Below are 23,421 nucleotides of genomic sequence, written 5' to 3' on the forward strand. Positions count from 1 at the left end.
TTAACTTTATCCTACTGATTATCTGAAGAAGTTCCCATCTCCTTATAAAATGAAGGCTTTGTAAATCAGCCTGAATAAATTATAGGGATGGAATTGTTGGACTCATGGCAGGGTGGTCCCAGTTTGGTCTACAGTTTAGTTAGCCAAGTCCAATACAGAAGGGAAAGCTGTGTGGATACCATTCTATTCTTTGGATCATTAACACTGAGTAACACTGTAATCCTAAGGGACAGTGCTAAAATTTCCACTCCTATAACAGACCATAAGATAACAGAGTAGGTGTCTCTCATATCACATCCCTCTTATTTGGCTAGTTGAAAAGCAGATGAGAGCTTATGACCTTATTACATGAAGAGTGTGCAGTCTTCAAAGCCATCAACATAGTGACAGTTAGTAAAACTGTCCATCAGTCCCCAAGTGACTGGTATAGTGTCACTAACTTGGCAAACTTTTTTTTCTCTATCCCTATCACCCAGAGCAGTCAAGAACAATCCATTTTTACCTTAATAAGGTTCAAATATACTTTTACAGTACTCCCCCAGGAATACCTAAAATTTCCCCACATTGTCGAATATAATTTAGAGATCATGGCCCTTCTACCATGATTTCCCTCCATCATTTTATTGCTGATGTGCTAAGTGAAAATTCCTCTGCAACTAACTGCCATTTGTGAAATCGTTCCTAATTCTTGCTTTTGAGGATGAAAATCAAACAAGCTTCAGAAGACAGGGGGCCCTCCATATTGGCAAAATTTGGGGAATGCAACAAAAGGGCATACTTAGCCCATATTCACTTCTGTTTAGAATATATTCCAGGTCTTAGCTGCGCTGTCATGCAAAAAGGCAACCCAACATTTAAGACTTTTTAGATTTTAGTAGATCAACGTTTTCTAATTGAATGCCCTCTTTCTTATTTATAACATTACCAGAAAATCTGTCACCTTCATTTCGGGTCCTTAAATAGTCCTTTGGGTTAAAGAATATTAAGGAAACTCTTCAGCATGCCTACAATTAAAAGGGCCTCAAAACCCTAAAAGTTACTGCCTCTATCTACAAAATGAAGCCTGTGACAAATTCTTATAGGAGCTCAAACTGATAGCCCTTGGGTATCTAGATTTCCAACAGTTGTCTGCCTTTGAGAGGCACCTCTTTGATATTACTGGGCATTGCTAACCAGAAAATGCCAAACCTATGGATATTTTCTTTTACTATACCGTAGATATTCTTATACTACAGAAGGTTATGCAAGACACTGACTCCAAAAGGACTGGTAAAACTCAGGAAGTCTCCACTGTCAAATACAAATAGTATGTTCAAAAATGGGACAAAATCAGGCCCATGAGCAAAAAATAGTCACTAATTGAGGACAAACTCCTAATAATGATATCTTCATTGAGACCTTCCCCTTCCCACTATGAGTTCTAATCACTTGTATGCCTCCTTATGGATCTGGATACCATAGACTTCCCAGTAATATTGGCTCCTCTGGTTTTCTATCATACTCAATCTAGTTTGTAGCTGAGTGCCTAGCTTAGTGTGAAAATTCCAACCACCTAAATTGTCTGTGAGGCTGTTCTACTTAAAAATGGGAAAGAAACAAGTTATCAGTTACATCAATTACTGAGCTCTTACTATGGGACTCATAAATGGTCAGAAGCCTGGAAGTTCCAATGATTGTGCGATGAAGAAAGCCATTTACACCCAAAGAGAGGACTGTGGATCACAATATAATATTCCTACTCTTTTTGTTGCTGTTTGCTTGCATTTTGTTTTCTTGATCATTTACTTTCTTTTTTTGATCTGATTTTTCTTGTGCAGCAAGAGAATGTATAAATATATTTACATATAGTGGATTTAACATATTTTTAACATGTTTAACATATATTAGATTACTTGCCATCTAGGGGATGGGGTGGGGGGAAGGAGAAGAAAATCTGAAACATAAGGCTATGCAAGGGTCAATGTTGTCAAATTATCTGGGCATATGTTTTGAAAATAAAAAGCTTTATAAAAAACAACTAAAAACTCTGAAGAGAACAGTTCCAAGGCAATAATGAGATAGTAGGCAGGATTATAAAATATTAAAAAGTGAATAAAGTGAATAAATAAAAAAGATGTGTTTCTAATATAAGAAACAAAACTACAAACTTTGTCTCTGATTTAATCTTTATCAAAATTAAGACAGAGAAATATACGATTGTTAGAATTTTAAAAGAAAGTTACCTGAAAAATGTACCTTTGTGGACATTTTTTCCAATGATGACAGCTAAATGTGACAGTCATCAGAAAGTTACTATATGAAATAGCTGATTTTAAGTTTTCATTCAATGAGAATATACTCTGACTTATGAATTCCTGCAAATGACAATAATGTAGCAAACAAGTCCACATTATTTTTTTAACTACTTTTAGAATATAATTTCTACTTCATCTGTCACTTTTTTCTTATGGGTTCTTCTCCTTTATCCTAAAACTAGATTCTTAAGTAACCTGAGAATTTTATATGTGGTAAAACAGAAACAATAAACTCTGGAATTTAAAATAAGAGGTTTGTATGAGAGCCATTACTCCATGTGTTGACAGACATAAGTCTTACATGAAACATTTTGGGAGGAGACTGGACTTGTGCAGGGAACTCCACAGGAGGAATTTCTTCTGTCATATGGGCCAGCACCTTCTCTGCAAGTTAACAGTCTTTGAGAGTTTCCTGGGGCATGGACGCATTAAATGATTTTTCCCAGTCAATTTGTATCTGAGGCAGGTTTTGAACCAAAGCTTCTTGACTTCAAGGCTAGCTCTCCATGTATTATACCATTTTGCCTCTTATATGCTTCAAAAATGTATTTCTACTGAATGTGGATCACAACATAACATTCTCACTCTTTTTGTTGTTGTTTGCTTGCATTTTGTTTTCTTACTCATTTACTTTCTTTTTTTGATCTGATTTTTCTTGTGCAGCAAGAGAATTGTATAAATATGTTTATACATATTGGATGTGACATATATTTTAACATGTTTAACATATATTAGATTTCTTGCCATATAGGGGACGGGGTGGGGGGAAGTAGAAGAAAATCTGAAACATAAGGCTATGCAAGGATCAATGTTGTCAAATTATCCAGGTATATGTTTTGAAAATAAAAAGCTTTATAAAAAAACAACTATAACAACAAAAAACTGAAGAGAACAATACCAAGGCAATAATGAGATAGTAGGCAGGATTATAAAATATTAAAAAGTGAGTAAATAAAAAAAGATGTGTTTCTAATATAAGAAACAAAACCACAAACTTTGTCTCTGATTTAATCTTTATCAAAATTAAGAACTATTCAATAATATCATTGCTTTGTAAAGTAGCTTTCCATCATAAAGGAAAGAGAAAACATAATCAAAAGTAAAAACGCTTATTTCTATAGAATCTGTTCAATTCTCTTATTTATACTAGCAATTATTAGTATATGCTTTGGAGGGTCACAGCTGCCCTCTAAAGTACTAAGCTGCATGAACTGAAATCTCATCAATGAGATTTTCCAATTAACCTATACAACAGAGATTATTTATATGAAATTCAGTCTGATTTAATACTAACTACCGTGGTATTGCTTAAATCTTTGGATACTCCACTCAAATCAACCAAAACCCAAAACCATATTTATATCATTTCATGAGAATTAAATTTACCTGTGAATTTTGGATCCTAATGGTTCCAGGTGACAGTGCCTGTGTCACAACTTGACCTTGTGGAGTAACTACTGTAACAGGCTGATATACTGTTCCACCTTAAAAAGGAAAAATATGTTAAGTTTATACCTTTACAAGATTTGTTTTGATATTGCCTACACAACCATTTTTTATGCAAAGAAGTATTTTTATATTGATGAATATTAATGTGAACAAATTGCTAGGTAACTGATCACATAAAAAATTAAAGTTAAATTAAAATCAAGTAATTTAACAAAATTATTTATTATCTACTATAGGCAAAAGGTTATCTTTTTCATGTAACTTTTTCAACAGAAATGCAATAAAACACCTTTTTCTCCCATCTGTTTTGGAATTTCGAAAATACAAAATATTTCAAATATTCAACTATCACAAACCTGGGAAGTGAAGGGGAATTGGAGCCCAGCCTTATTTCTTATCTGACTTAATAAATAAAATCCTGCAAAACATTAGTCCTCCATGGGAAATCCTCTTTTCCTGTACATTTTAGAAGTTGCAATATGTTGCCTAAACCACCACTATAGCCAGGAAGAAGCATAGCTAAGGCTGGAACAAAATCTGACTCTGAAAACAGGGCTCTTTCCACTGTCTTCAATTGGCTGAGGAAATGAAGATGTCTATTTTACCAGTGACTAGAGGATCTGATTCTAGGTGAATTATTTTCCTGTGTGATCCTGGTTACTCTTCCAATTTTTTCCTTCTTTCTCTACCCTTTCTATACATATCATCTCTAGGAACAAGTGCTGCTGCAATAAAACAAGTCTCAAAATAGACCTATGGCTATCAGTCAGCCTACTAAATATAAAAATAGAAAAGTACAGTCACTATAATTCTGGATGAAGCAATATAGATTAGTTGTAATCAATATTGCAAATATCTGAAACCCAGAATAAGTTGACCTTTCTGTAACTTTTTTTGGCTGTGCTATTAAAACATTCATAGTATTAATACATGTTAGAACCATGCATTTTAATTTAATTATATTTTCTATGAAGTGGCAGCAACTCATTTCATATTTGAATTCCAGATGATATCAACAGAAAACAGAATGGGTTTGTTTTTTTTTGAAACGAGACTTGTTATTTCATTAGTATAAGGAACTCCTAATCGATGTAACACTGCAACTGAGTTGTTTGGCGGCTTTGAAAGATTGACTTTCCCAAAATCACAAAGCCAGTAGATAGATTAGCTAGCTATATATTAAATTAGATTTAGTAGATTAAATTACTAGCTATACTGTCCCTCTAGGAACTAAATTATTTTTGCTATATAACATTTTTAAGAATTATAGAAATCTTAAAATTTTTCAGGCTTTGATTAGTTGAAAAAAAAATCATTTTGCCTAAAGCATGCTTGATAGACAACAAGTACAAAAGCCAAGCATTCATTTCATGTATGCTGAATCTGGAATTAACAAATAAAAACTATTAATGAAAAAATCACATATTTCTTTGTTATAGAATATTAAAAACATCTAGTCAAATTAAATAAAACCCATTTGCAATTTCTTAATGTCATACCTGCCACTGTTGCCATAGTTACATTTCCTTGTTGTAATGCTGATGCTGGCACCACTATTCCTTGGGGACTGAGTGTGCCTGTGATGGCACTTTGAATTTGCTAAAAGTTATGAAGTAAAAATTAAATTATTATTCAAGAAGATTCAATAACTTAAGAAGCAGCATATTCACGTCATTAACAATGGAAAAAGGCACTTATTAAAACAAACATGAACAAGTATATTGATAAAAACTATAAAATAACATAAACATCATTATATAGATTCAAAATTTACTGATCATGAAATATGGTAGTCAATACTACATTAGTTTCAATGTAGTTTCCTATAGCTTTATCAAAAATAATTATTTTCACAACAATTGAAAGATAATTTTGATCTGAAAATAGCCTGAACTACTTTCAAAAAAGTTTTAAAAAGTAGAGATTATTATAAATATGTAAAATATATATAAACTCCTTTTTTGATATGCCATCATTTATACTTTCATAGCTATAAAAAAAAATCATTGCTCTATGGGATGCATCCCTGCCTCCACTTTCCCCAACACCTTTCCTCCAAAGTCTGGGGGTATTTCTGAAAATCAAATCCAACTCATTATAAAAAGATTTGCTACTATCCTCTTACTGAGGATATTGTAAAATAAAAAGCAATTTAAAAGAAGTCCAGAAATATTCTGAGCAATTTTCTAAATTGTGATGAATATATTGGGCTCCAAAGTTACAAACATTTAAAAAGTCAGCACTCTTTTAAAAATTCCTTTTTTGTTTGTTTTAAAAGTTATTTGCAGAGTTATCACACTTTGCATTCTTGAGACATTGTCAGTACAAAGAATGTTAAATACTCAATATGCTAACGCATCATAAGAACAAAACAATCTTTGTCATATAAAAGGTGAAACGTGGTTAGTCCTATGCACCAATCAGAAGATGTGAAAATATACCATATCAAAGGACCAAATTAATACTGGTTATGGACTAATAAGACCCAAAGATTATATATTTTTGACAGGGAAACAAAATTATGAATAATTATGTATTACATAAAATATGCAAAATATACAGTGGGGAAAAAAAAATCATGTGGCATTGTAAAAAACAAAAAGCCCTAATAAAAGTTGCCATAGATTTTTGTCTGATAAATTGAATTTTAAAACTGAAATGAAAACTTAATTGACTAAATTTTAAATTTAAATGTAATGAAAATCTTAAGTTTAATCTCCAGTGCACCAGATATCTGCTTCTGGATCATCATGTTAAAAAAAAAAAAATTAGGACCATATACTTTATTTTAGTAATGGTAGTTACTGCCACTATTTTCCAGAATGGAGAAATTGTTGTCATCTAAAGTCATATAAGCAATTACCAAGCATTAAAAGTAGCTTAAGCTATTGAGAATTAGCTTAAGTATCACATAAAATTTTAATGACCTTTTTTTATTAACAGTATATCGTATAGGGCTCCCAGCCTAAAGACATCTGAGTCCCAAGATCTCAAGTACTAATGTCATGTTACATAAGCTTCTTGAAAGTCCCTACCAATCTCTCTGGGGTACAGATATGGACCAGAAAAAGCCCTGAAGAACCATTTCATATATTAGACAGAATCCATTTCTAACCTTAAAATTTAGGTATAAAATGTCAGACATATTCAACATATATAGGACTGCTTGCCATCTAGGGGAGGGGGTGGAGGGTGGGAGAGAAAAAATCGGAACAGAAGTGAGTGCAAGGGATAATGTTGTAAAAAAAATTACCCTGGCATGGGTTATGTCAATACAAAGTTATTATAAAAAAAATAAAAATAATGTCAGAAAAGTTTTTGAGTCTTTCCAGCAATTCTGAACTGTTTAAGAAGGGTCCTTATTATTGAATCAAGTCAACAGAAGCTCTTTAAAATGGTTAAGAATGCCCAAATAAGTCCTAAAATTATTCTTCTAACTTCAGTCCTGGCAAGGGCCCTCTATTTGAAAGATACAGCCTTAGGACATTTTAAAGACAACCAAAGTTAGAGAGCTCTCAGTATGCAAAACCAGAATGACTGGTTTGTCTATGAGGTATTCTTTGATAAAATCTACTAATTTTTAACTCAGAGTTTTCAAGAAATAAAAAATCTTATTATCAAAAATCATGGTAAAGCTTTAAAGTATCCTAAACAATGTTAAATCTGACTTGAAAATTTCAACTTTTTAAAAAACTCCTTCTGATGGAGAGGTTCATATTATTTCACACACACACACACACACACACACACACACACACACACACACACACACACACACATCCTTTCTTGGGTATTTTGAAGTAATCATTTTATCCAATTACTGCTATAAATTTTTGAGTCATGAAGCTGAATTTCTATCAGCACCAAGGCACAGACCAGAGTTTGTTTTTATTTTTTCCAAGTCCTTATTCCTAAGCAGCAGTTGAATTTCTTGTCTTTTTTATTGAGTAAAATGTAAAACAGGAATAACTTCTTTTAATAAAACTAATTATTGGCTTATAAGGCAAAATAGACTTTCACCTGAATGATTTTCTTGTACTTAATATCACCATGGATTCCTTTGTACTTTAGAGATCTTCATTCTATCAATACCACTATAATTCTTACCACTTCAAATCCATCTCACTTGTTTGGCCTTAAAGATCACGATCTGACAGATGATTGTAACTTGACAGATGTCAAGTTGTCCCTTTTTTCCTGACATAAAAAACATTCATGTCTTTGTAACCAATACTGCATGCCAGTGAATTAATCTAATTTATTCTTCCAAAAATAATGCAAACTTAGAAATATAGTAATATTGCAGATAAACAAGCTTCTTTCTATATCACATTCAACTAGTACAAATAAATGTGAAATTCCATTAAAATTAGCTTAACTTGTACCTGGGGCTGCACAGGGGAATAAGGACTTCCTGGTTCTCCACTCAACAGAGTTTCACTGTTCATTTTAGTTTTCAGACAAGCAATATAGCGACTGCAAAAATCTTTGCAGAGTTCATTAACCTTTTCAAGTTCAAGTAGATGTATACGTAGAACCTGTATTGCTTTTACCATCTGAAAGCCAAAAAAAAAAAAAAAAAAAAATCAGAAATTTAAGTGAGAGGATCATGATCTTAAAGTTGTAAGGACCTTAAAAGTCATCTAGTTCAATCCCTTTATTTTACAAATGAGGAAACTGAAGCTTAGAGAGATTACAGGTCAAAAGGCAGGAGGATGACTAAAATGCAGTACATTATTTCCACTGAACTACACTCCTATCTGTCCCAGTGGAAGCATATACCCTTTCTGAGCTCAAATCTGACCTCAGACACTAACTAACTGTGTGACCTTGGGCAAGTCCCTTAGCCCCTGTTTGTTCATCTGTAAAATGAGTTGGAGGAAGAAATAGCAAACCACTCTAGAATCTTTATCAAGAAAACCCCATATGTGGTTAAGAAATCAGATAGACTCAACAATAATAAAGGAATATATTATTAGAAAATGTAATCTACTCCATGAATTTACATCTTTTATTGGACAGAAAGAATAATTGAATAGTATTGTCTTTCTATCCAATAAAAGATGTAAATTGTTGGGAAAAATATATAAGAAATATTAAGTAACAGCTTTCAGAAAAACCTGGAAACACTTACATGAACTGATGCAAAGTGAAACCAAGAAAACAGTGTATAGAGTAACAGCAAGACTTTATGATGATTAACTGTGAATGATTTAGATATTCCTAGCAGTACAATGATGCAAGACAATTCCAAAGGAGTTGTAATGAAAAATGCTATTCATCTTCAAAGAAAGAACTGATGGAGTCTGAATGCAGATGGAGGCATACTATTTTCACTTAATTTTTTTGGTCCACATGAATAATATGAAAATATTTTGCATGATTGCACATGTATATCATATCAAATTGCTTATATCTCAGGGAAGGGTGAGAAAAGGTGCAAGAGAATTTGAAACTCAAAATTTTTAAAAAATGAATGTCAAAAACTGTTTCTACATTTAGAGAAAAAATAAAATATTATTAAAAAGAAGAAGATATCCAAGTGATGTGAAAAGGGAACTCAGTGAATGGCCTCAAGTTTTTAGTAAAGTTATGAGGAGAGATCTCCAACTGAAAAGGTTGGGGTTGTGATAAGATGGTCTGGAAAAGTCACGTGGTGAGTGAAATATTGAATCAATTAGAAAGGTATAAAATGATTGCATAGCTATAATAAAGACTGAGTTGAGATTATATAATAAATTTGTAGTCTGTCCAATAAGCATAGTTTCATGATTTTCTTTAGCTTTATTTAGCAGCACATGCAAAGGTAGTGGATGGTGCAAGCAATCCAAAAATGGGGTTTGGTAGGATGAAAATAGCAACCAAATAAGGGAACAAGGCACTTGAGAGAGTAGAATGGAAATGGTTTATCAAGGATTCAAGTCAGGGGAGAAAATAGTGTAGACTTAGGATGAACTAAGGGATAAAGGGTTGGTGGTCATAGCAAGAATGAGGAACAATGCTAGAGTTAGTTAAGATGGAAAGATGGAATGCCAGAAGGTTATGGTTCAATAAAAATATTTCAGAATTTATAAATATGGAAACAGGAACACAAAGATGATGGCAAAATGAAGTTCAAGATGTCAGAACTTTTTGCATTCCTTAATAGGGGATAATGGTAGAAAAAAAATTCTTGTACTGTCTCCAGGATGACCACTAAAAAGAAGGAGAACCAAGAAGTGCTATCATGGATGAGAATCTTTGAATTTGCCTGCTCTATATGGCCATTCTCAACCTCATTAACTATCATGGGATCATTCAGGTACAACTGATATTCTGGACTTCAACAACTTGTTCCAAATAGGAGAGGCAGTCAGATGCCTGAAGCAGTAGCTTGTACCACTCTTTTACAAGACAGTGCATTTGTGAAAGTGTCTACTTATAGCCCACAAAAGAAAGAGAGCAGTCCCTGAAAAGTTTCTCATAGATTGAAGATTTTTCTTTATTTTCTCCCTTTTTTATGGCATTTGTAAAGGGAGTGGCAGATTCAAGCTAGGAGATTAAAGAATATTAAGTGAGTGATGGTATAAAAGCAATTCTTCTTTAAGCTGTGATAAAGACTAGCGACTATACAGAAAATGTGATCATGTTAGCAATAGCTCTAATCTTCCTACTGCACTCCTGCTGCTGGCCACCTTTTTGTATTAAGGGCCTCGCAATGAATCACAAAAATTTGGCATTATACACTATATCTGATGATTTAGATCAGGAACTTTGTCCTTCCAAAGGGAATTAAGGCATGCACTAATTCCCTGAAGGTCAAGAAGATTTTAGAAAGATGATACTTTGATTAGAGGAGGATAGACAGAGTTTAATGTAGCATTATGATCCTAAGAGGAATATTTTAACCAAGACAACATCCTTTATTCTTGGATGTTGCCAAGCACGTGAGCTACTTGTGGCACCTTCATATACCTGTTTGCTAGTGTGAGTGTGTGAGCCACTCTGATTCTTCTTTTTATGCCAGACCTGTCATAATTTGTCTTTGAAGTTGTCTGAATTCATGTATGGGGTCAGGAGACAGGCTATCAAACCTTTCTCCTCATCAAACCCCATTCAGTTCTGAGATACACAAGGATTGAAATGAGTCAAAAAAGAAAGGGAACTCCCATTTGTAATACACTTAAGCCAACTCCAAACTTCTGATGTTCCCTTCTTGGACCTAAGTAGGGAGAAAATCCTTGTAGTTTCGCCTCTTGCCCACTACTCAAGATACATACTAGGGAAGAGATAAGACAGTAAAAAAACCTGTGGGCTGGTGAGAGAGAAAGTTGTCTGTCAGAGACTGAAGAGGAGGAGAAATCTGAGGCAAATAGAGAAAAATTCGAATAACTATACACTCTAAAATCAAATGCTGGTTCATACATCTATACTGGTCTGAAAAAAGAGAAGGATCAAGAATAATTAAAGAGGTCATAAAATGATCTACTTAGCCCAGGCCAGTGGTTGAGGTTTGGCAACTGAACACAGTATGACACTATTGAGCTATAAGGTATTTGGAAAAATGAATTTCAGTCAACCATAAAAAAAAAAAAAATCAATAAGGAAGAAAAGTTGCTCAAGGTAAAGGGTACTTCTCTTTTTCTCTCTTCCTCCACCCCCATTCCCTGTGGCAACAATGCCGAGTCAGAAAAACCTACTACATGGCTATAAGAATACCATATCAGATAAGATCAAAAGATTGGAAAAAAAGAAAAGACTTTGAAAAGGTTATGAAGGGCTTTAAAATCCAAGGTTAATATTAGAGGCTTAAGATAACAGAGAGTTATTGAATTTTACTGTATACTGGGGCAGTAAGGAGACATGGTTAGACTTGTGCTTTAGGAAGATTACTTTGGCAGATAAATGGAAAAAGGACTGAAGTGATGAAGTACATACCAGGCAGATAGCAGTGTCAGAGGAGAGAAGGAAACATGTAGAAGAGGTACTATACAAGGTAGAAATGACAGGCCTTGGTAACAGACTGGATATGGGGAGAAGGGTGAAATATAGTGAGGAAATGAGGACACTGAAGCTGTGAGCCTGAGGGACTGGAAGGATGGCAGTATCCTTAATAGTAACCTGAAATGTAGGAAGAAGGGAAGGTTTTTGGTGAAAGATAATGAGTTTCAGTATTGGACATGTTGAATTTACGATTCCATGGAGCTCAGGAGAGAGGATAGGGCTGGATGAATTTGATCTAAGAATTAACCACAAAGAAATGATGGATGAATCCATGGGAACTAATGAGATCACCAAGTGAAAAAGCACAGAGCTCTTGACAGAGTCCTGTTGGACATCTAAGGTTAACAAGTATGACCTGGAGAGAGATTTCAGTTAAGGAGATTGAGGAGTGGTTAGACAGGTAGGAGAGAATAATGTCACAAAAATCTGAAGAGTGAATATCATAGGAGAAGAAAGTGATCTTCAGTGGTCAAACACTAAACAGGGGTCAAGAAGAAGGAAGGTTGAAAAAAGGGCAGCAGATGTCAATTAAGAAATCATTGGTAATGTTAAAAAAAAAAAACAATAGCAGTTGAATGATGTCTGTAAGACATTTTAAACTCATATCTAAAGACATTTAGATATTTTAAAAGAGAGAGAAAAAGAAGTAAAGGCATTCATTATAGATAGCTTTCTCAAAGAGTTTTACCATGAAAGAGTTACAGGATGTTAGCTAACAGGATGGATAGATCAAATAAGGGTGTTCTGGGGGAATAAAGAAGACATGAATTTGTTTTTAGGTAGTAAAGAAATAGCCAGTAGATAGGGAAATTTTGAAGATTGATAGAAGGGGCAATCTAGTAGAAAATGGGATAGAATGGGCTCAGTAATGCATGAAGAGGAGATGTTTTGGCAAAGAGAAGGGTCACCTCTTCATGCAAGACAAGGATGGAGGAGGAAGAAGTAGCAAAAGACATCTGGGCAATGTGAATGAAGAAAGGAGAAGAGGGACTCTTGGAAAATGGCCTCTTTTTTTCAGTGAAATATGAGGCAAAGTTCTCAGCTGAGAGCTTTCTTTAGAGTTTTCTTGGCAAAGATACTGGAGTAGAGCTCTGTACTGCTGTGGGAGGTTTGAGCAAGCATGTTTCATAAGGAATGGATATCATTAATAAGGTACATAAAAAGTTAAAAACTACTGTCTAAATTGCTATATATGAACATTGATTTGCTATATTAATATTTACTTACCAAATTATCAGTTTCTGGATCTTCACAAAAAAAAGGTTTTCCTTCCTTTTCTTGCTTCCTAACGAAATTTTCAATATCTACATCAAAACTGGCTGAAGTCGTGCCCTCTGAGCCTTGTGTAGATTGTTCACATTTTTCAAACAACAATGCTAATAATGGAAAGAGTGGATGTCTGAAGAAAAAAAAAAGGAATACATTTGCCATACTTCATTTTAAACTACCAATTATTGGAAATACTCTCAGCAATTAGTCCTTAAAAGTTAAACTGGTTTATAGAATTATGATATATGTTATGAGTTTTTATAAAAACCCTATTATATAAACATTAACTTTGCGTTTTATTTTTAACAACTTTATTAGAAACCAAAAATATAAATATAAATATAAAAATATCTAACAACAAATGAATATTTCAATATGTAAAGAACAGAAATGATTATATATAAAACTGAAATGATATTAATTCTTTTAAGTATATGTTAAATTTAACAAAAAGAAATTTAACAATAAAAAAAATACTCATCTGTGCCCTCTTACTACCCATCAACTGTACACAGCCTCTCACAAATAAAAGCCTTTCCTGAAAACAAGCTTTCTCTGTGTGTGCACATATATGTATGAATATATGTGTGTGTGTGTAACTAAGCAAAAGAAAATATGTATCAGCTATGCCTGACAATATATTCCTCATGTTATACTTTTGGGCTAGAACTGCTACACCAAGATTTGGAAATCATGCATTATCATCAGTATTCTGTCTGCATCAGAGTTCTTAAGGCTTTCTTTTTCAAAAAAATGTTATATTGAAATCTTTTATCTTTGCATCAATTACATTTCCCATTCCATTTTCCTTCCCCATCCCCATAAATAAAAAAAAAAAGGAAAAAAAGTTCAGTTGAGCCAACTAGCAAGAAAAATTATGTCCGACAGCAGTACATGTACTGTTCCATTACAATAGTTCCATGGCACCGTGAAGAGGCAGAGTTAAGTGTCTTCTCTCATATTTCTTCTTTGGGGTCAAAGTTAGTCATTATAATTTGCCACCATTCATTTCTAATTTATTCATTATTTTATTTCATTTTTATTGTGTCATTCTGTATACTATTTATCTGGTTATATCCTAATTTTACTTTACACCAGATCATGTAAGTCTTCATATGTTTCTCAATATTTATCATACTGTTTCTTACAGTAATACATTTTAAGTATATACCACAAGTTTTTAGCCCTCCTCCAATCAATGAGTATCTATCTTGTTTTCAGGTGCTATATCTTGTTCTATATAGGGCATTTTTTGGTCCCTCTTAAGGGTATGTCTCTAGGTCAATTTCTCTGCTTTTTTCTAATTCTAATTCTAAACTTTCTAGAATCGCTGAACAAATGCATTTGTTATTATTCAGTTGTTTCAGTTGTGTCCAATTCTTTGTGACCCCATCTGGAGTTTCTGCAGCTCATTTTGCAGATGAAGAAACTGAGATAAACTGGGCTAAGTGACTCATTCAGGGTCAAATAGCTAGTGTTTTGAGGATAGATTTGAACCCAAGATGAGTTTTCCTGACTCCAGACCCATGCTCTCTGTTCTATACTACCTAATTGCCTGATAAATTCATAGCTCCCCCAGCAACACATTTGTGTGTCTTTTCATAATCCCTACTGTATTGACTATTGCCATCATTTATCATCTTTGCCAATTTGCTGGGCATGAAATGAAACATCAAGAATCACTTTGATTTAATTTCTCTCACTAGTAGTCATTTGGAGCATTTTTTATGGCTGTTAATCATTTGGAATTCTTTTAGAACTGTTTAATTCATATCCTTTGAAAACTTATCTTTTAGGGAATGGCTTTTATTCCTATCTAGACAACTAGATGTGTGTGTATATTTATATATATCAGATTGGTATTAATGATATTTGAAAGATTTTTTCCCATTCCACTACTTGTTTCTCATCATAATTACACTGACTATGCTTATATGAAAGCCATTCCATTTCATGTACTCCAAATGATCTATTTTAAAAATAAAAACAATAGTAATTTTTGGTGCATATGATTTAATTTGTATTGATATTTATTATCAATTTAGAGAATAATGAATGATTATTTTTGCTGAAGATAATCTTTATTTTTTCGCAGCCTGAGAAAACTGTTCAAGTCCTTGACAATATACCTTAAAAGTGGTATCAAGGGGAAGCCATAAAACCCAGCTTAATATTAGGCCACATTTAAATTATCCAAATACATATCAAGTTCTGTCATGAAGAAATTATATATGTTTACTTTTCTGCAAATATTCCATTTCCGTAAGTGTACATGTCTAAAGTATTAATGTGCTATGAAAACCTTGAGACAACTCTTAGAGATATTAAATTAACAAAGAATGTTTGTTGTTAAAATTCAAATGATACAAATAGCCCAGACGCATGAGTAAATGCAAAACTGAATTATGTTTTATTTTGGCTCTTAATATACTGATAACCAATATGAATTCATCCTCCATTAGGATCCTTATACAGAAAACTCTTTGCAAAAGTGACTTATTTAGTTAACATGTATACTAGTATGGAAAACTATGAAGCAATCTGAGCATATATTATCAAAAATAAAGCAAGTTAAATGGTGTTGAGGAAGAAAATGTTTTTTAGGGAAAAAAATCTTTTTTCAACATTTCAAATTTTGTCTCTTTTTTCCACATCTTTCAAGTCGAGAAACTTCAAAGAATTTTTTCTTTTTGTCCTCTGAATCAGTTTAGGTTACCCAGACCTGATTTCTAATGTTCACCAGAATCTCTGATCTCTAGAATCAAGACTCAGTTTTCTTTTAGTTTCTCCTCCAAGTATGAATCCAAGTATCATAAAGGCCTTCTCAATCTTCAGGTTACAGTTTTGTGAGGTTTGAAAAAATATAAATTAGGCTTTATTGTTTTTTCAATAGTGTAAGACAACAGTGTAAGCTTTTTTTTTCATTTTAGAATTTATGCCCGAATTTCAATTCAACAATTCAACGTTCAAATGAACATCTACTCTAGCTGTGTGTATGTGTGTGCATGTGCTTGTGCGTGTGTTATTCTTTAATAATTCTACTTCTTTTGTTAAAATGAGTCTACAGATATCAGTATGGTCAACTTTCAAAAAGTACTGATAAAATCTTAATTTTTTGTTTGTTTTTTTGTTAGTTTGGTATTTTTTGGTTTTTTTTTTTTTTTTTTTTGCAAACTGACCTTTAAGAAACATTTAAAAACAGTCTCTTTGTAAAAGCATTTTCACTTACTGTACTATCCCAGGGCTTTGTCCTTAGAGCAGATCTATTAGAAGCAGCCTAGTTCAAATCAGGCACTAGCTGTGAGATTTTGGCTATGTCAATTAACCAGTCTGCCTCAGTTTCCTCACCTCTAAATTAGACATAGTTATAGCAACTAAATTGCAGGGTTACTGTGAGGATATATTGAGAAAACATTGTAAATGCTTTGTAAACTTAAAGTGCTATATAAATAGCATTACATGTAACACCCTGCCTCCCCTACCCCCACTGTCTGGAAAACCAGGTATATTGGTTTTTTACCCCTCTTCCAGGGGTCCTCTGGTAAACTTAAAAGAGTTTCTGGATGTCTAGGCTCTCTGCAAATGTCTTTAAATTCTATCAATGGTGTTTGCCCAAGTATACAAGGTATCCCTGTTACTCCAATTCCATTTACTAACAGATTAGATTTTACAAAGGAATATTTACTCCAAAGGTATAATTCCAAATACACAAAACACTCCCCCCAACATGTAGGAGGCACAATCCTCTTCCCTCTACACTCCCTATGCTTTGGGGAAGGAAAAGGGGATTAGGTTCACAATTTAGATCAGTTCTTAGTTGGATTGATCCAGACAAATCTCAGAGCCAAGTCCAAAGCTCTCCTTGGCCTCAAGTCCTGGGCAACCTGACTTTCCCTGAACTCTGAGAGCATCATATATTCATTTCATTCCATCCCACCATTCCCCAGGAATACATTGTGATCTTTACCCTTCAGACCCAGCAGGAAAACACAGAAAAGAAAGCAACTAGCCCAGTCTGACAAATTTTTTAAAAATAAGTTTTTATTGATATTTTCTCTTTTTTTTAATCACCATAGTTATCCCAAGTACCTGTCCCCTTACCCTTCCCAGAATTATCCCATATGACAAATAGTATTTTTAGAGAGGGGGAAAAAACTCAGCACAACTGATGATACACCACAAAAGTCTAAAAAACAAATTTAATGAATAACACCTGTGGACCTGTGATTGGGGTGTCCCTTTGTATCTCTTCATTAGAGTCCAATTTGATTTTTGTAATTGTTTACATTTACTTTTGATTTTTTGATATGTTATTGTTATTATTTGGTATGTTATTATTCTTCCATTTGCACTGCTGTAGTTTCTGTGTATATTATTTTCCTTGACTGCTTACTTTATTTTGCATCAGTTCTAACAGACATTTCCATGCTTCTCTATGTTCATTACATATATCATTTCTTATAGTACAGTAATATTCCATTACATTCATGTACCACATTTTGTATTCAGCCATTTCCCAACTCTATTTTATTTTCAGAAAAGTTTTACTATAAATATTTGGGGGACTTTCTTCTTATTGATGGCTTCCATGGTGTATAAACCCAGTAATGGAGTCTCTAGCTGAAAGGTTTGAGGTTATTTTATTCACTTTATTTGCTTAATTTCAAATTGTTTTCCAAAATATTGTACCAACTCCCTCAACAATTATTAGTGGGCCTTTTCTTCTACAACCTAATATTAACTGGTGACATTTAATTGCTAAGTATTTGCCAATTTGCAAGATATAAGATAAAATCTCAATATTGTATCGATTTGCATTTCTTGTATCATTAGTGATTTGGTGCATTCTTTTACATAGTTGTGAATATTTCACAGTTCTCTTGATAAGTGTTCTCATCCTTTGACCATTTATCTATTGGAGAATGGCTATTAGTTTTATATGTGTATATATGTAATACATACACACATGCATGCATGTGTGTGTGTGTGTGTGTGTGTGTGTATAAAAACAAATTTTTTATATCTTGGATACCACACTCTTATCAAAGAAATTTGACACAAAGATTTTTTTCCCCATTTGACCACATCCCTTCTTATTTCATAAGTATTGATTTTGGGGCAGCTAGGTGGTTCAGTAGATAGAGCATTAGCCCTGAAGTAAGGAGGACCTGAGTTCAAATCTAGTCTCAGACACTTAACACTTCCTAGCTGTGTGACCCTGGGCAAGTCACTTAACTCCAATTGCCTCAGCAAAAAAAAAAAAAAAAAAAAAAAAAGACAAAAGTATTGATTTTGTTTGTGCAGAAGCTTTTCAATCTCAAATACTCAAAGTTATATATTTTATCTTTCGTAATTGCCTTTATCTCTTGTTTGTAAGAATATATTTCCTGCACAAAGCTGTAAGAGGTATATAATGTTTCTCTCTTAATTTTTATAATAATATCTTTAATATTAAAATTCACATTTCCACTTAGAATATATTTTTATTACTTTATACAAATCTTCCCAGGTTTTTCTGAATCCATCTCTTTCTCCTTTAGGACAGGTATAAGAATAAGATCTGGTTTACAGAACTTTCAAATAAGAAATTGCTTCCATGCAGTTTCTGATCAATGAAAGTCAATTCTTTCTCTGGATCTTGTTTTAAAGAGATCCCTGGACCAGAGAGGTTATGAAACTTAAACCCACATCTTCCTGACTATGACCCTGATACACATTGCCTCAACATAATTAACATAATTTGTTCAGTCTTTCCCCAATCAATGGGTTTCTACTTTGAGTTTTTTTTTTGTTACAACAAAAAGTGAAGCTATTTTTTTTTTAAATGTAGAAGTAAGTACTTATGTACTTTAATGTAGGAGTAAGTACATGGATTCTGAATTCTTTATATGTCCAGTACTGGTACTGCTAAGTAAAAAGGTATGCCCAGTATAATTTTATTTTGAGTATAGATTTGAATTTCTTTCTAGAACAATTAGGACCAATTTACATCCCCAGTAAAATATTCTTCATTGATATGACTGTCCTCCCGAAATCCTTTCAATAATTGACATTTTTATTTTTTCTCATCTTTGCCAATTCATTTAGTGTGATGATGAACTTCAAGAATTATTGTAATTTGCAATTCTGTAGTCATTAATTAATTAATTCTATAGTCATTCTATTTTTTAGGTTGCCTACTACTTGTTTAAGACATCTCACTTTCTATGCTAAGCTGTTCTTCCAACTGGTTTAGGGTTTGGTGTTTTTTTTGTTTGTTTGTTTGTTTTTTTTGGTGTCCTAATTTCACTTTTAAAAATTTCTTGCTTCATTTCTTTAATCTATTCTTGGAGTCTTTGAGGCCAAATCATCTTTTTTCTTAGTCTCTATTTGTATGAATTGTGAAGTTATTCTTTTTCTGGTTCTTGGCCTTCTTTAACCCATAGTATTGTAATTAAAGTTATCTTCTGTTTGCTCGTATTTCCATCCTCACCTGCTGAATTGGGACTTTGTGCCAGTGTGGTTCTGTCTTGTTCCTCACTTCTGGACATAGAGATTAGACTCAGGTCCTGTCCTCACTGTAGTTTGGTTACCTTCCTACCAATAGGATAGTTGGGTCCTGATCCTCTTCCCACTTTCCTCTATAGCCTTAATTTTGGACAAGGAGCTGGCCAGGCAAGGCCAGGTCTTACCTTCTGTCTCTCTCTCTTCATGAGACCAACACTGGCCTGCTACTTGCCATGGCTCCATCTCCTTTTCCATATGTAGTCATTTACTGGGAACTGTTTTGTTCTTGGATTGACCCTGACAAGCCTCAACCAGAAATCAGATCTCCTGCAGTGGGCAAGTCAGGCAACAATCTTCTTGCATGATTTATTGTGAGTTCACTATATCTTTTGCTATGGCTCCAAAAGGCTTTGAATCAGATCCCTCTCACTTCAGACAAATTTTCTGATAATTAGTTAGATCCTCTTTGTGTGGTCCTATAAAGAATGGCCACATGCTTCTGACCACCTCGTTGTTCAGTCTTGGAATGGAAGTAAGTCACTAGTGTTTCTCTTTGGTTTTTCTGAATTTGTTTCACCTGCTTTTTTTTTTTTTTTTCCCTCTGAGGCTGTTTCTCCAAGGAACTAGATGCTAGAAATACTTGCCCCAATTTTGCCTGCAACACTCTTTAATTACTCACCACCAATTATTAAAAGGGCAGCTAGGTGGCACAGCACATAGAGTATAGACTAATCTTCCTGAGTTCAAATCTGACCTCAGACACTTTCTAGCTACATGATTCTGGGTAAGTCACTTAATCCTATTTTCTTCAGTTCCTCATCTGTAAAATGAGAAGGAGAAGGAAATGGCAATCCACTACACTGACAAGAAAACCCCAAATGGGGTCACGACTATGAACAACTGAACAACAAAAATTAGTTACTAAAAGTTCACAGCTAATTACTTTTCTATCTTTATTTCATTAACTATAATTTTCTGAAGGTAGACAAAAAGTTTATATTGCAGTAAATTAATGAACTCCCTTTTTATCCAGAAGACCTAGAAAAAAAGCCAGTTTTCACTTTGAAAACAAGTTAGGTGATCATAAATTAATCAAGTAATTATAAGTTGTCATGTTTAATGAAATAGTTTTCCAAAAGACCCGGGGAAAAACTATCTAGAACTCAAAATAATTGCAGAACAATGTGATGAAATTGACAGACTATGTCAAGGGTAGCGATTCTTTTTTTCAAATATAAACACATTCAGCACCCCAATAATTTTCTTCCAATTTTACTTCATAAATTCAAAACAACTTATTTAATAGCTTATTTAAAATTTATCTCATTTATAAAATGTAATAACTTATAAAATGAAGCATTAGAATTTTTTAAATTAACATTATAAACTGAATTATAGTCATTGCATTTTAACCAACCCTAAACTAAAGATAATAACATACTTATATCCATTTGAAATTTATTACAATATATTTCAAAATTAAGATATAAGAAATACTAAATCTGAAAAATTTCATCTCTTAATTTTGCTTTCATAACAATCTATATAATTTCATCATTTTGATGAATGTTCTTTACTCCATTTATTTCCCCTGCCTCTACCCCAACATACTTTAAAAAATAATAATTTAAACAAAAAAACCCGAATACATGGTATTTTAGTTGAAGCAGCTACCTATAAATGGCCTGCTTATCTGCATCCATTGGTGTCTGGGATTCCACAGGAGCAGGACTCACTCCTTCTGCATCAGGGTCAGAACAGTTTGGCTCCCTCTCAGTTTTAAACTCTGTTACTACTTGCATCTGTAAAAGGAAAAGAATATCTCATATCACTCGGACAAACTGATGAAGAGTATTTGCTTTTCAAATAACTATCTCTGAAAAGAGAGATAAGCTGTTAGTGCTTTGATATCATATACCAGTTATTCAAAAAATCTCAACACAAACTCTTTAATCTTGTCATTTTTTGACAGATAAAATAATAATTACAGAATTTCAGTATTCTGTTTTAAGAACTAGAATTACTACTGTATGGAAAACAGTTTTTTGTTTTTATTTACTCAAATACAGCATAATTCAACATTTGAAAAGAGATGTGTATCATACCACAAAAAAATTACTCTTCCTGCTATACCTTGTCACTACATGCTTAAATGAATTAATGATTTCATTGTTTCTTTGATGTTTCCTTAAGTACTACAGATCACCAGCTATTCATGCCTGATTCTCCTATAGGAAACTTGTCTAGGTTCTTCTATACTTTCCTCCTTGGAGTTGACCAAATGAGCTCCTTCATTTTTTCTCAATATCACAAGATTACCTCTAGAAAACCAGACTATACACCTATCTAGTAGGAGTACCAAAATTTTATTTTTTCATAGTTGCAACCTGTTTATATATATCATATGCCTTTCCACTGCATCTATGAAGTACTTGTTTCTAATAATAACAGAGAACAAATGAATATGTCAGAGTTATTTATTCTATTTAAAATATAATATACTACAAATTATTTTTTAAAAAGACACATTTCCTTCAATGATACATTGTTAAAACTAAGGATTATGAAACAAAAAAGTTCCCAAAATGAACTAGATATGTTTTTAACATTAATACTTGTTATTGTCTTCATTTATAATAGAGTTTTAAAGTGCAGAGTTCAATAGAATAGTTTCAATAGGTAGAAATTGCAAAAAGGGTAAATTAAGTCTGGATAAAAAGAAAACTTCCTAAAAGAACCATCGAAAAGTGGTTTGAATTGCTTCACTATATAATAAGTAATTTCCTCAGTAGAGGTTTTCAAATAAAGACAGGATAAAACCACTTTTATTTTGTCAGATCACTGGATTACACATAGATTTAGAATTAGGGAAATATCCAGGCCAACCTCATGAAATCCAATGTAAGGAAACTAAGATCCTGAAAGGCTAAATGATTTGCCCCAATGTTATATGGGGTAAAAGTGAAAGAGTCAGGACTTTACCTGAGCTCTTAGACCCCAGAGCCACTACTCTTTCCATTGTGCTGTTACAGTCTTAAGCCCAACCTTAGTCACTATCTGCCAAATCTGAGACAAGTCACATAACCTCAAGTCTCAGTATTCTTACCAATCAAAAGGACAAAATGGCATTTAAGATACTGCTAGCTCTAAAACTGTGATCCTGGGACCTTCAGGAAAGTTAGACTTGTTTCTGAGGTCCCTCTACTTTGACTGGTTTACAGAGTAGGTGAAAAGGATTAATGGGGCAAAAACTTAAAATGATAAGGCAGAATAAAATTTTGAAGGACTTCAAACGGCAAATAAAAATTTTTGTTTTATTTTATCCTAGGGACTATAATCAATGAAATTTCCTGAATAGGGGATTGTTGTATTCAGAAATGTGCTTTTAGAAAATTACTTTGGACAATGGAGAGAGGAGAGAGTAAAAGCATGTAGAGGCTGTTACAATAATCTAGATAACAGATAATGAAAATATGAAAAAGGATGGTGGCTATATATAATTGGAAAAAAAGAGGAAAATAAAGGTGAAGGAAGAGCTGAGGATGACTCAAAATCATGAATGTGGTTGTTTGGAAGGATGGTGGTATTTCTCTATTTGTTCAAGAGAAATATGTCAGTCTATACTGGCAAATATTGAGAAGTAAGGACATAGAAACAAGAGTGTAAATGGCTTTTCCAAAAACTTTGCCTATACAGTAGAAAATATATATGTAGATATATAGATACATATCTACATATATTATATACAAACATATAGCCAGAGTTTGCCTGTAAAAATGTATAAATATATATCTATAAATGTGTATGTATATATGTATCTTGTGTGTGTGTGTGTGTGTGTGTGTGTGTACACATTCTCTATGTTCACATATCTTTTCCAGAGGCTATCTGAAATAAATACATTTGAATAACTGGAAGAAGATGAATGATATAAAGCTAA

The 23,421-nt window shown here is 33.2% G+C and overlaps 1 protein-coding gene across 2 annotated transcripts in view; it reads right to left on the reverse strand.

The window, feature by feature from the left end:
* Positions 1 to 23,421, reverse strand: part of PKNOX1 (PBX/knotted 1 homeobox 1) — a 156,727-nt gene that overhangs the window by 45,209 nt on the left and 88,097 nt on the right. For both annotated transcript variants that reach the window (XM_023498863.2, XM_003763382.4), the window contains 5 exons: positions 21,156 to 21,283; positions 12,954 to 13,125; positions 8,129 to 8,299; positions 5,243 to 5,342; positions 3,681 to 3,778 (listed from right to left, as the gene is read on the reverse strand). In XM_023498863.2, coding sequence (XP_023354631.1) covers positions 3,681 to 3,778; positions 5,243 to 5,342; positions 8,129 to 8,299; positions 12,954 to 13,125; positions 21,156 to 21,283 — 669 coding nt within the window. The remainder of the gene's footprint in view (positions 1 to 3,680; positions 3,779 to 5,242; positions 5,343 to 8,128; positions 8,300 to 12,953; positions 13,126 to 21,155; positions 21,284 to 23,421) is intronic.

Source organism: Sarcophilus harrisii, chromosome 3 (genome assembly GCF_902635505.1).
Source record: "Sarcophilus harrisii chromosome 3, mSarHar1.11, whole genome shotgun sequence".
NCBI classification, from domain to species: domain Eukaryota; kingdom Metazoa; phylum Chordata; class Mammalia; order Dasyuromorphia; family Dasyuridae; genus Sarcophilus; species Sarcophilus harrisii.